The sequence below is a fragment of the Aspergillus oryzae genome, chromosome 4, assembly GCF_000184455.2.
Source record: "Aspergillus oryzae RIB40 DNA, chromosome 4".
Lineage (NCBI taxonomy): Eukaryota > Fungi > Ascomycota > Eurotiomycetes > Eurotiales > Aspergillaceae > Aspergillus > Aspergillus oryzae.
The window spans coordinates 4012532-4025824 of record NC_036438.1 but is presented as its reverse complement, the minus strand read 5'-3'; the positions used below and the strand labels follow the sequence as shown (position 1 = coordinate 4025824).

Here is a 13293-nt window from a genome sequence, read left to right as displayed (position 1 = left end):
TCGGATTCTTAAAGGATTGTTATTCGCTTCTCGAGCGTGGGCGACTGATCATCAGTCGGCAGATACATTCTATAAACAGCAAACATGACTATGAGCTAAGATTGAAAGACTGGGCAGAGGGCTGGGGTGAACCAACGCCGAGATATGCATCCCTCTGTATGGAAAAGGAATTGATACAAGACATCAAGAGCTATGAATGCACTACGATGTCGCTCGAGGAGACTGGAACTTAGTTCTAAGTGATATGAGTTTACCATATCCCGGTGCTTGAAACCGCAAGTCTTATGGCTACTTCAACCATTCGAAAGGGACATAATATGAAGGATAATTGTTGACATCGAGGAATTGTGTGATGCTTGGTTATGACGTTTTTTGTTTGCCCGTTTAGTTACCATGAACGACAATACATTCGCTCTTCTTCTTAAATTTTCTGACTCCACTATTGTTTCTGACAGTATTCCTCTAGATGTAGCATTAGAGCTCTTCTGCAATCTAATATCCATATCCTGGTTTTCAAATACTATAGGCAAATTCTAGAAAGACATTGCTTTCACAATTCCCTTGTCCTAACACTGTGTGCTATAAACGATGCATGTTAAAGCCGGAGAATCTGGCAGCTGATTTGTCCTTCTCTTCCCAGCTATTCATCAATCTATGTTATTCTTCAAAGAAAATCGATTCGAATACCCCCCTCCTTCCCTAATCAAACACCCAGAAACACCGAGAGCTCACGGTCAAAATCCCCATGTTCTTGATACTTGGCATGTTACTGACTATATCAGGCTGAGAATGTGGAATGTTCAAACCTGAAATACTCAGCAGGAGTTCGTCTAAGATCAAACCTATTAACACCCCTCTAGTAGCTGAGTAATCCAGTAAGCTCTATACACTCACTTACAATCTTGCGAAATCTCCCAGTAAATCCCTCCCTTTGGAGCATCGATAGAACTACTAGGGGGAGCTAACAATGCAATAGACAGCCGTACAGAGGACCTCTACTTCACAAGATGTGATCGGCTTGGCTAATTGAACACTTGCCGGCCATATGTTTCCAGCTCCTATGTTTACGTTGTATGTGCCGGACGGTAGAGCCTTGCATGATAGCTATTACTTACCCCGCGTGTTGTGACGTGGCAGACTCACCACGCGAGTCATGGTCCTGATGCTCATACTCACGGCCGCTATGTTATCACTTTCTACCTCTCTCTTTTCCTTCTGTTCAACTTTTGTTTCACCCTCGGTTTCAGTGTGCTGCCGGAGTTCTACAATCTGTATCGCAACTTTAGTCGCATCGTGCGAGTAGCTCTTTTCCCGGAAGGCTTTCCCAGAAGCTGTTCTCCTATTCGTGCCCTACTTATTCTTGATAGTTATGAATAACAGCACATCACAAAATGGACATGGATGGGGATCTACCAACCCCTTGAATACCTCCTCCGTGTTCGGATACCATATCAAAGACCATGTTGCTTCGAGTGGCAGCAACTTTGCTATGGACTGCTGGGGGCGACCTGCATCACCCGTGGCAGTACAAGAGCCAGACCCCGAGCCTCAGCCTCAACCTGAACTAGTGGCAGCGCCTGATCCTGAACCTTTATCTCCAGCTAGACTGTCTGATCATCCACTGTATAAAGGATGGAAGAAGCTCAATCCTAGGATGAAAAAGAAACGAACGAGACTGCTGGTCAGCAAAGGGTTGCCTGCTCCTGGGAAGGATTTTGTATGGCCTCCCCCAGCACCGGAGCTTATAGCGGAGGGTCCTGTCGAGGTTCTTGAAGCAGCACCAGAGCCAGAGCCAGTACCGGAGTCAGAGCCCGAATCGGCACAAGAGATAGAGCCTGAACCTGAGGCCGAGCCAGAGCCGGTACTGGAGCCAGAGCCTGAACCAGTCCAAGAACCAGAGCCCGAACCCGAACTCGAACCAGAGCCCGAACAAGCACAAGAGCCAGAGCCAGGGCCAGGGCCAGAACCTCAAAGCCCGAGGCTAACCATATTTCCTCCTCAACCGGAGAGGACCGTCTGCACCAAAAATGTAGCCACTGGATCCAGCTTTCTCCTTTCGTTGCTATCAAAGTAAGTTTACCCTTTATTGACAGAATTGTAGCTAACATGACAAAGCATCCGAGATACTGGGGCATTTTCGGACCTAAAGATTAACTGTGGAGTGTCAACCTTTAATACACATTGTTGTATTGTGTGTCCACAGTCTAGCGTCTTCGAAAAAGTGATCATGGACGGATCAAAAGAGATCACAATTATCGATCATCCTTTTGTTATCAAAAAGATGCTTGACTATCTCTACAGGGGGGACTATGACGAGCACGAGCTTGCCACTGAAGCCCAGAGATACCAAGACCAAGGTCCCGCACTCCCTAAATATGCCAATGCTATGATGCATGTTACAGCTAACAAGTACGCCATCAGAGGGCTTAAGGACCTCACCGAGAAAAGGCTAGTATCAAATCTCATACATGAGTGGAACGATACGAACTTTATTCAACTCATTCAGTATGTCTATGGGCCGCGTACTCCTGCAAATTCTACATTGCAGACTATTGTTGCGCAATTTGCCGCCCGTCATGTTTCTACTCTCAGAGAGTTTCAGTCATTTCATGAAGTTCTGAAGAGGTTCCCTGATTTCATGTACGTATTCTCGAGTGAGATGATGGAAAGGGTGATACAACTAGAGAAGGAAGCTTTATAGGCGTCTACACTTTCCTATACGCCTTGGCAGCGAAGCTGAATGTGTTTCTCTATCAATTATAAGCAGTCGTAAAGTGATTCTATGGCGTTTTTAGCTGTCCTAGATGGTACTTATATGAACGGCCGCGCCACTAGAACCATGGCAGCCACCCAGCCAGAATATCCATAACTGTCACTGTGAAAATCCTAGCAACAAGGAGTAATACCCAGTTACATAGCTCCAAGAGTTACCATTAGCATACCTACCTACGGAGAATGTTTCTCGTCACTCCGAGAAGCCAGAGGACTTTGCTCACCTTGGCATGGTGGCTCCCGCGGAACTAATTGATTTAACAGGCCCAGCGGGCCATTCCCTGTCTTTAGGAATATGCAATCATGCTAGAAACCTCTGTGAAATTAGAAGCGACTAGGTTAACTTGATGAATGGTTTAACTTCTTGCTTTTCATATTACACGTTCAATACTCGAGCAGCTCGGGGCGTCTGATCTATACTTTTTTATTCCGATCTGCACTACATTGCGTATTTAGCACCGGCACATTAATCCATTATCCCTGCCTGTTACCGGCCTGGGGGTTTAAACGCGGAAATTGACTTTATTATATCTCCAACAAAAGGAATATTGCACTTACATTGTCATTTTATATATCAAGATATGTGGAAATGTACTGGTTCATATGCCCTCTTCAAAGGGATATTCCACAAACGAATATGTTTGCCACCCAGGAGGCCAGTATAAAGAGCACAGAAGAAAATATAAAAGCGAACATATATTGTACGCTAGACTCTCAAAGTTCATGCCGTTTTCTGTCTCTCTTTGAAATCACCCAATACGTTACGTATCTCAAGAGCAACTGAGAGACTATCACAACTCAGGCTTTTTATACTATAATGCCTTGGTACGCAGTTCTTGACGCATGGGATGATTCAAGACATGACGACAGGGGCAAAGACATCATCGAGATACAAGCAGACCGCACAGAAGCGGTCCGCCGGGCCTTTGAGCGTGCCGAAAGACGGAACTACACTTTTAAGTTCAAAGATCGTCGTGGCCTGGGTGGCCTGGGTGGTTCTGGTAACCTTGACGAGTTTCTGGTTGAGCTACGTCAGAACGACCCGAAAGTGGAACCAACTGTGAAAGATATGATGGATATCGTTATTCCTATTGTCGAAAGGCAATTCCGCATAGAGGACGTGTACCTGGAACGATTGTGCATTATGGGTGACGCGGGAGCCCTGACATGGTTGGAAGAGTTGAACCCAATGCATCAGCTGGCATGGTCGAGACTTATCAAAGAGTTGGAAGGGAACGAATGGCCGGGGCTGTTCGGATACTTGAAACGACTGGTGGAATACTTATCCTTAGCTTCGGGGACATCGCATTGATACCATGCCTTCTTCTTGTGACGAACGCGGGAGGGGGATAACAAAGAAAAGACGAGAAAGATATTCTTGATAGGATCCAGGAGTAACATTACCAGATCTTCAATAAACGCGCCTTGTGCTACAGAGTCTTTAATGTGTTATGTCCTAACCAATTCTTGCTTCTCCATTCTTCCCTCGTTCATCCTTGTTTAAGAATTGTAACAAATGTAGATCAAAACACCTTTCATCCTATAGATCTATGTTCTACTAAGCTGTATCTCAGTCCAGCTATTATTCGTCTAGGTAATTGGCTAAGGATGAATCATATAAGAAGCTAGTAGCTAGAAGACTGAAGCCAACATCTATAAGGGGCTGGGATGCCATGTCATGGTCTCCAACCCTACATGATATAGATAGCTTCAAGCGACTTCCCCAGCGCAGTGTACTAAGGATTGAATCAATTCGTTGGACAAGGCGCGTATCTGCCAAGACTGCTTCGCAGTCGTTCAGTGAATAATTGTACATGCAAGTGGAGAAAACATACTCCGATCGCCATTGTTCTAGAAAGCAACTGTGGCATGGGCGGAAACCTAAACATCTACCTTAAGGATTAATACTTAGGGCTTAGTGGGTTACTAGAATCTTAGTTGATTGACGGCAACTCACTATCGAGTGGAAGCCAGGAATTGCATCAGCCAAACGTAATCAATCGGAGAACTGGACTAATCTAATCAATGATGGAGATCATCGGATATATCCCCTCTTCGCCTTTCATGATTAGTGATCAACTAGGGCTAACCTCATACCACTGCAGTGCATCAACCCACCGGACCGTTGGAAAGTGTCCACGAACTAAGAGTGATATCCGTGAATCGATAAAGGCTCTCTGAATAGAAAGGAAAGCTCTTCTCAAGCAATATTTTATTGTGGGAAACGACCTTTGCCATGACAATAGTGAGGTAATTTCCACAGCGGGAAGAGTGCTAACACTGACTTTAACCCTTCAAGACTTTATATCCAAATTCATTTATGTGATGGTACAACATCTACGGGCAAACAAAACACAGCTGGCGTATCAACAGCTGATGCTCCTAGTAGACCACCCACAGGTCCTGTAGTTATGCATTGAGAAGCACGCCCGGATTCTGCGCAAAGCTGCCTTGCGTGTTCCGCGTTCGATGATATGGAGCAATGTATATGTATTACCAGACATGAGCTATCGGTTAAAATGGATAGAAGAGAAATGGCGGGTGGGGCTAAGGAAATTCATGAGTCAACACAACCTGGGGTAGAGACGAAGGGGGTAGAGACGAAGGTTGTAGTGCATCACTGTCCACTAAGATTGATTGGCTCCATGACTCGCTATGATACGTTGAGAGCTTTTTGGGGCAGTTGATTGGTGAACTCTTCGAACCGAAACGCGCAAGTTGGGGGTGATCTAGACTCCGGCTTGCCCTAAATAAACTACCAATACCCCAGCCGGGTGTCAGTGGCCCCGTAGATTAAAGCCTAATCCTTGCTTCAGCCACTAAAGAAGCCTCATCCTTCGGCTAGGTGAAAGCAACATATTGGGATTAGTGATCCAAAGCCGAGAGAAAAGATTACTGAAATGCAGTATACTTGAATCGACTGGGCGTCTAAAATTCTGCAAAATTCTGCACTATGTTGGGTCCGGAATTTCCTCAAATGAATTTAATTCTCCTTCTAGGGCTCTTACAAACCCAGTTTCGAGTCCCAAACGTGACTGTGCCATGGCATTTCTTTAGAGAACAATAAGCTGTTAATATCTTTACTCCTCTACTCTAGCTCAGCTGCTGAGCGCTCGATCCCAAGTTCAGGCCCGGTTGGCCTCAGTGACCCTATTACCACTATCCCAGTATTTTCTGTATACGGGAAAATGAGCGAAGACAATCACGATGCGCCGACAGTCACCAATGACAGCCTGTGCCTGATGCCTGACCCTGAAGTCCAATCCCTGCAACATGACAACCTCAGCGCGAAGACAGCCAAAGTTCCTTCCAGGAAGCGTGGGCGGCCGCGCAAAGCTCTTGGAACAAGGATGGACAAAAATAAGAAAGACGTGTGTCAACGCTTTATTTTTAGTTTCCCCGGTTGTGAATGTACTTATGCTCACGCATTACAGCGACGACGGACACAGGTTCGCCTGGCACAAAGGGCTTATCGCTCCCGTAAAGAAGCCAATGTTGAGTTTCTACACAAACGTGTTGCACAGTTGGAGGCTGCAGCTCAGAAGATGGGCGAGGCGGTAATTACATTCAGTGATACTTTGTTCCAGTCAGGGGCTCTCACCTCACGCCCTGATCTCGCCAGGCATCTACGGGAGACGGTACAGATATGTCTATCTTCGGCAAAGGACATCGGGGATGAAGATAGTTTCAACACTGCCACGCATGATGAAAGCCCTCTGCTCTCCTCTTTAACACCGATATCACCGGGTCATTCAACTCTATCTGAGATCGAAAGCCCACCATCCCTCTCTACAGTTCAACCTTCACCATGCTTTTTGAGATATCATCCTAGCAGCCTATTCTTTTTCAAACCGGGCGATGTCGCTATGATGGAAGTATCAGACTTCACGAACCAATTAAGGATTGCCTGTCTTTACGAGGGGTTATTGATACTTGATAATTCGTCCGTCCCTTTAACTACCTTGAAAAGGCCGTTTCGACTACTTTTATCCCTTTTTACTAGGGCAAGTATCACATCTATCTTCAGAAGCGCCTTGCATGCTAGGCTAAACAAGAGATCGTACATGAGCTTCAAGGAGGTCCCGTCTTGCCTACCCAGCCATGCTGGGCAACCATCGACTCAAAGTCAAACAACGGAATGTCAATCTGCGCTTGGCCAGCCACAGTCAATCAGTAATAGCCCATTACCCAGCTTCAACCCGCAGGCTCTAAAAGAAATCGGCGGAGATTGGTTTGACGTCCAGGAGTTGGCGAACTACTTGCAAGAAAGAGATACGCGCCTCCTTGTTCGGCCCCCGAAAAACATGACCGATTCCTCCTCCCAGTCGGCGGTCAACGCCCGTGCTCTGATAGTTGGTGAGTCTTCTGTTTGATCCTTTCCTCTGGTGGTGACTTGGTAGCTAACTTTACTAGCGCTGGTAAGCAAGGCAATGTGCCTCGGTCACAGTCCTGGTTTTCGACGTAGCGATGTGGAACAGGCTATTAACATATGTACCTGGCGCGGAGCTGTGTGAAAGAGGTCTGTATATGCTTACTCCATACGTGACTTTATTATACACAGTGTTGTCCCCGAGTAGTGGTTGTTTCATTACGCCATCCACTCTATGCCGATCACTTTGTCATGAGGAAACGTGGCCGAAACGGCTCTCAAACGTATGGGTTGCGAGACTCATTTGTGCCTCGATGATGTTTTCCACATTAAGGGCCGATATCTATTCCTTTTGTAAGGTACCCAGACATGCTAAAAGCAATTATACATTGGGCCTTTGTCATCCGCTTCTACAGGCAGGCAACAGACCTTCGTGACAGATCTAAAACACCATAAACTCAAGATAAGATAAGGTTCATAGGAGCATTAGCAAAGGCAAATGAATTATTCAAGAGACTATTTCTGTCAGGCTTATAGAAGCTACCTGACCCCCAAGTGGTAGTTGAACAAGAGCAATATTGAATGTTGCACCTCGTTGCTCTGCTCCACGCAATAGGGATTTCCCAGGGGGTTCTCTAGGATTTGCGGTGAGGTGTACTGGGTGGGTCCCGTCGACTGCTGAACCGGGGGTGCGGGAAGTCAGGAAGTCTACGGTCAAGCCGTCTTTTCTCCTTTTTCGAAGTGGTGAGTTCGAGTCCAGTCGGTGGGAATATATGAGGCCATTGTTTTGAGACTGAGCCACGTCTTTAGAAGGCAGCGATGGATGAGATGACAGGTAAGCCCTACGGCTCAGCCACATATTGATGCATAACGTGACATCATGGCGTGCATGGCTTTTACCATACGGTACGTTCCTTACTGCGGGACCATAAATAGATCTGGTCAGATGTGGGGTATTGTTTACTCAGTAGTCAGAGACTCAGTACAGTACATGTTTCCCTCTCCCTTCGTTTCAACAAAAGTACTCGATGCAAGTGGGATGCACAGCCACCACTCCAGATCTTCGTCTGCATGGATTTACCGTTCGGGAAAATAGGAAACAATGAGTATCTTAATATTACTGCGCCATTTAATTGGAGAGTTGGATTTCCGGTGGTGACTGTGATACCCGCCCACACTACGCCGTAAGTGGCAGCCTAATAGGAATGAGCCATTCAGCTGCTGTCTCGGAATGGCGGGGCAATGGGCGGGACTAAATTAATTACGCTCAGCTTGATCCTCTTTGCATCTCTCTCACTCTGGTTAAATACTACTAACCCCCCATCCGCTTTCTCGTCTTTCTTTACTGTAAAGCTCTCTGCAGGTTTTCTGCCATTCCTGCTGTGTAGCATCTGTCAATCCTTTTTATTTGTTATTCCACCCGAGTCGCAGATAGTGAGCGACGGTCATGTCCAACCGAGACGACCACCTGGCCTACGGCCAGTATTACGGCCAAGATGGGACTCGTGGCGGTCAAGGTGAAAGTACGAGGGGCTTCGTTGGAGATACTTTCAAGATGCTCAAGGAAACTTACAAGAGCCATCATTCGCGCCAGGGAGCTCCCAGGCCCCAGCAGTCTCAAGGCCAGCAGTCTCAAGGCCAAGGATCCAACCAAGATTACTACGGTGTAAGCCAGTTACATTACCAATGTGCCAATGATACCGCAAGGCTGACGTCCATTAGGGCCAGAACAACCAGCAGAGCTCATTTCAGAACACATACGGACGTCCTCCTGAGCCCCAATATCAAGATCCTAACAAGCCTCAGGGTAAACCTCAGGGCAAGCCTCCCAAAGAGGATAAGCTCTCCGGGCTATTTGGTAAAATCCAGGGCGCTGTTGCAGAAATCGGAACCGATCTCGGTCAGCGTATAGGAACCGCACTCGATCCACAGGCGTATGCCGAATATGGACAGGTAAAGCCACAGACGCAGCACAGATTCGGCAGTTTCGCCCCGGATCGACAGGGCAACGACGTCAAGTGGTATGTGGACGGGTGTACCTACTTCTACGCCGTTTCAAAGGCGCTAGAGAGCGCGCGAGAATCAATCTGGATCTTAGATTGTAAGCCCCTCTGTCCTCGGGTTATTCATACTTGAATTTGGGCTAACAACCCCTCAAAGGGTGGCTTTCTCCCGAGCTTTACTTGAGACGACCTCCCACAAAGAATGAGCAATACCGACTGGATCGGATGCTGCAGTCAGCAGCGCAACGTGGGGTAAAGGTCAATATCATCGTGTACAAGGAAGTCACTCAGGCATTAACTCGTATGTACAACATTCTACCTCGAACAAGATGACTTCTGGCGATTTTCATGCTAATAGTGCTCACTTGAGTAGTCTCTTCTCATCATACCAAGCACTGCCTTGAAGATCTCCACCCAAATATTGCCGTGTTCCGCCATCCTGATCATCTGCCGGACCGTCAGAATTTGGCTGACGATATCTCTACGTCTCTTCACAACTTGGCATTGGATGCGAAAAGTCTCGTCCAAATGTCAGGAGATGCCATCAAAAACATCTACGGCATGCACGATGATGTTGTCCTCTACTGGGCACACCATGAAAAGCTTTGCGTCATCGATGGCAGGATTGCATTCATGGGAGGTCTAGATATGTGTTTTGGCCGCTGGGATACAAACCAGCACGCACTCGCCGATGTCCACCCGGAGGACGTAAACGAGAGCGTGTTCCCAGGCCAAGACTACAACAATGCCAGGGTGCTCGATTTCCAGGATGTGGCCCATTGGGAGAAGAATCAGCTTGACCGAAAGACATCCTCCCGCATGGGTTGGTCGGATATCTCCGTGAGCTTGCACGGCCATGTCGTGGAGGATTTACGACGACACTTCATCGAACGTTGGAACTTTATCTACGATACGAAGTATGATTCACGCAAAGATGCGAGATACTCCAGGCTCGCATTGTACGGTCGTCCCAGCTCGTCAAACCGCCCACAGCAGCCAGGTGCTCAGCAACAGCAGAGTACATCTCCCCGGCCTAGCACTAGCAGCCAGGGAGCACCTAGCTACCAGCAACCTCCGGCGTCACCACAGCCGAATCTATCGACTAAGCCCCAGGCACAGGCAACAGGTAACCAAGCCTACCAGCAATCGGCAACATCGCCGCAGCCTGGCCTTTCAAGCTACTTCACTGCCTCCACCGCAAATAATCAAGCTACCTCTAGCCCCCATCAGCCTGCCTCTGGTGCTCCACAGTCTTCGGGTGCCACCCAAGACTATACTTACACTGGGCAATCTTTCCCACCACCACCCCCTGGGCCGCCACCATCTCAGACTCCAGCTCAGGGCCAAGGCCAAACACCAGGGCAAAGCCAAGCACCATACTATGCTTCCGCTCCGATCCAGGAGCAAGCGGGACAAGGGCAACCACCACAATACTCAGCCCATGCTCCTCTCCCAACCCAGGAGAAGCCACACTCTCAAAATGCAACTCAAGCACAGGGCCAACCACCACAATACTCAGCCTATGGTTCTCCTTCGGCCTACGAGCAATCACACGCTCAGCCTTCCGTTCAAGGACAAGGTCAGGGACAAGGTCAACCACCACAATACGCAGCTTACGGTTCTCCTTCGACCCACGAGCAGTCGCATTCCCAAAATGCAACTCAGGGACAGGCCCAAGCACCAGGACAAAGCCAGTCATCCTACTATGCTCCTTACCAAACTCAGGGGTCGTCGTATTCTCAGACGCAAACTCAGGGGCAAGTCCAGGGACAAAGCCAAGCGCCATACTTCCCTCCTCCCCCGACCCAGGAGCCGGCACACTCTCAAGCTCCCGCTCAAGGACAAGGGCAACCACCACAGTACGCAGCCTACACTCCTCCCGCAAACCAAGAGCCGTCGCACTCTCAGACACGTGGCATTGATGATCATTACGAGGGCACGCGCGGACACGGTGACAGGGAAAGGGGCTCGGGGCTTATCCCTCGTCGTTTCCGAGACGAGTTCACTCAGTACTCGAATGTTCTTCGTGGTCAATTGGCTGGCCAAGTCCATCAGTACCAGGATCGCCTGAGCTCATTCGGACATCCCTCCCAGCCTCGTGGAAATATGTGCTGTCAAATTGTTCGTAGCTGCTCTAAGTGGAGCAACGGCACACCTACCGAACATTCAATTGCCGATGCGTATGCTGCGATCATCCGAAACAGTCAACACTTTGTGTATATCGAGAATCAATTTTTCATTACAGCTACTGGTGACGCTCAGAAGCCGGTCAAGAACCAGATCGGTGCTGCGATTGTCGAGCGTATTTTGCGGGCAGCGCGTGCCGGTGAGAAGTGGAAGATGATTGTGGTGATTCCATCGGTTCCCTGCTTTGCTGGTGATCTGGCAGATGACTCTTCACTCGGCACCCGGGCGATTATGGAGTTCCAGTACAACTGCATCAACCGCGGGGGAAGCAGTATCTTGGAGCTGGTTTCTGATGCGGGATACAACCCCATGGAGTATATCCGGTTCTACAATCTCCGTAACTACGACCGTATCAATGTCAGCGGTCCGCTCGTGCAAGCCGAGCAGAGAAGTGGTGTCGACTATGAAGATGCTCGCAAGCAGCACGACGTCAATGTGGTTGGACAGGGTGGCTATGGTCCAGGAGCTCCCGCTCCCCGTAGCGCATTCGATACCACGGCTCCTTTCCAGCAATATCAGCAGGGTGCTCGCCAGGTTCCTGGTGCCAAGACAGCCTCTGGACGATGGAACAGTGTCAGCTCGTGCTACATGCTTAATGGAGAGGATATCCGTAACGTCCCTTGGGATGGCCCTCCTGAGGCCGAGATTGACGCATTTGTCACTGAGGAACTCTACGTTCACTCGAAGGTATGTCTGTTCTTCCTTGCCGTATTGAATTCATGCACTAACGGCACAGGTCATGATTGCCGACGACCGCGTGGTTGTGTGCGGTTCTGCCAACTTGAACGACCGATCTCAGCTTGGTGATCACGATTCTGAGATTGCTATTATTATTGAGGACTATACTCCTCTGGAGTCCACCATGAACGGCAAGCCCTGGACAGCTAGCCGTTTTGCATCTTCCCTACGTCGCTACCTGTTCCGCAAGCACCTTGGTCTTCTACCGCCACAGGACTACGAGCGCCCCGATGCTAATTTCGAGCCGGTCGGTGTGCCTAACGAGTTCAACTTTGACGCTCCTGAGAGCCGGCTTGTGGCCGACCCATTGGCGGATACTCTTCATAACCTGTGGAACAGCCGGGCGCACACGAACACTGAGGTATTCCGCAAGGTGTTCCACTCAGTCCCAGATGACTGCGTACGCAACTGGTCCACGTATAAGGAATTCTATGGCTACTTCTTCGACAAGGCGGACAAGCAAGCGTACGGCGAAGAAAAGGATTCGCCACCCTCCCGTTATCGGTATGGACACGTTGTGCGCGATGACTTCCCGGGCGGTCCTGAGGGCGTTCGACAGGTCAAGGAGCTGCTCAGTAAGGTCAAGGGCACGCTGGTGGAGATGCCATTGATGTTCTTGATTGAAGAGGACGTTGCGAAGTCGGGATTGGCATTGAACGATATCACGGAGCCGATTTACACATGATTCTAGCTAATGTCGCTGTTTTGGTAGTTTGCCTGGATTCTTGCCATTGAGTTTCTAACTAAATGAATTTAAATTTTTTTTTTTTTGGAATATTGATCCATTCAGTCGTTCATTTATTGAACCATTTATTTTTATGCATAGCTTACCAAACCCGGTTCTTGATGCCAAGGCTCTTTCATCCTCTCATATTGTTCTTGGAACAACAATATATCCAGACCTTTTCGCAATGGCCCGAGATTGTTCCTCCCGGACGAACTACTGACTGGAACCTTCCACCATTTTACTCCCTCCTCCTCGCTGCGTCCAAAATAGGAAAGTAGGTATCTGTATAGCGGCTCATGTGGGCCACGTGCCGCGGGACAGCGAAGCCGCCGACTGAGATACGGGGATCTGGACCCGCTGGATGCTCTGCGTTAAAGACCGAACTTAGGAATCTGACTGGGTCAAGATAACCCACTGCATTCACCGAGGTGCACTGAAGAAAGAACGGCAATGTTGATCAATACCGCCTCTGCCACGATCTCCCCATTCACCCTCGG

At 48.6% G+C, this 13293-nt stretch overlaps 4 protein-coding genes across 4 annotated transcripts; 3 read left to right on the top strand and 1 right to left on the bottom strand.

Moving 5' to 3' along the window:
- Window positions 1-1614: 1614 nt before the first annotated feature.
- AO090102000201 (uncharacterized protein) lies at window positions 1615-2135 on the bottom strand (the record flags this gene model as incomplete). Its single annotated transcript, XM_023236931.1, has 2 exons — window positions 1615-1967; window positions 2081-2135. 2 exons carry the CDS (start codon window positions 2133-2135, stop codon window positions 1615-1617), a joined length of 408 nt encoding a protein of 135 aa, XP_023091718.1.
- A 146-nt stretch (window positions 2136-2281) lies between these two features.
- Window positions 2282-2701, top strand: AO090102000202 (uncharacterized protein; the record flags this gene model as incomplete). Its single annotated transcript, XM_001822378.3, has 1 exon — window positions 2282-2701. One exon carries the CDS (start codon window positions 2282-2284, stop codon window positions 2699-2701), a length of 420 nt encoding a protein of 139 aa, XP_001822430.3.
- An 888-nt stretch (window positions 2702-3589) lies between these two features.
- AO090102000203 (uncharacterized protein) lies at window positions 3590-4084 on the top strand (the record flags this gene model as incomplete). The annotated part of the gene is made up of 2 exons (XM_023236930.1): window positions 3590-3597; window positions 3643-4084. 2 exons carry the CDS (start codon window positions 3590-3592, stop codon window positions 4082-4084), a joined length of 450 nt encoding a protein of 149 aa, XP_023091719.1.
- A 4553-nt stretch (window positions 4085-8637) lies between these two features.
- On the top strand, window positions 8638-12754 carry pld2 (putative phospholipase D (PLD); the record flags this gene model as incomplete). Its single annotated transcript, XM_023236929.1, has 6 exons — window positions 8638-8664; window positions 8948-9242; window positions 9302-9445; window positions 9518-10162; window positions 11141-12018; window positions 12068-12754. The coding sequence occupies 6 exons, from the start codon at window positions 8638-8640 to the stop codon at window positions 12752-12754; spliced, it is 2676 nt and encodes an 891-aa protein (XP_023091720.1).
- Between the last annotated feature and the right edge of the window lie 539 nt (window positions 12755-13293).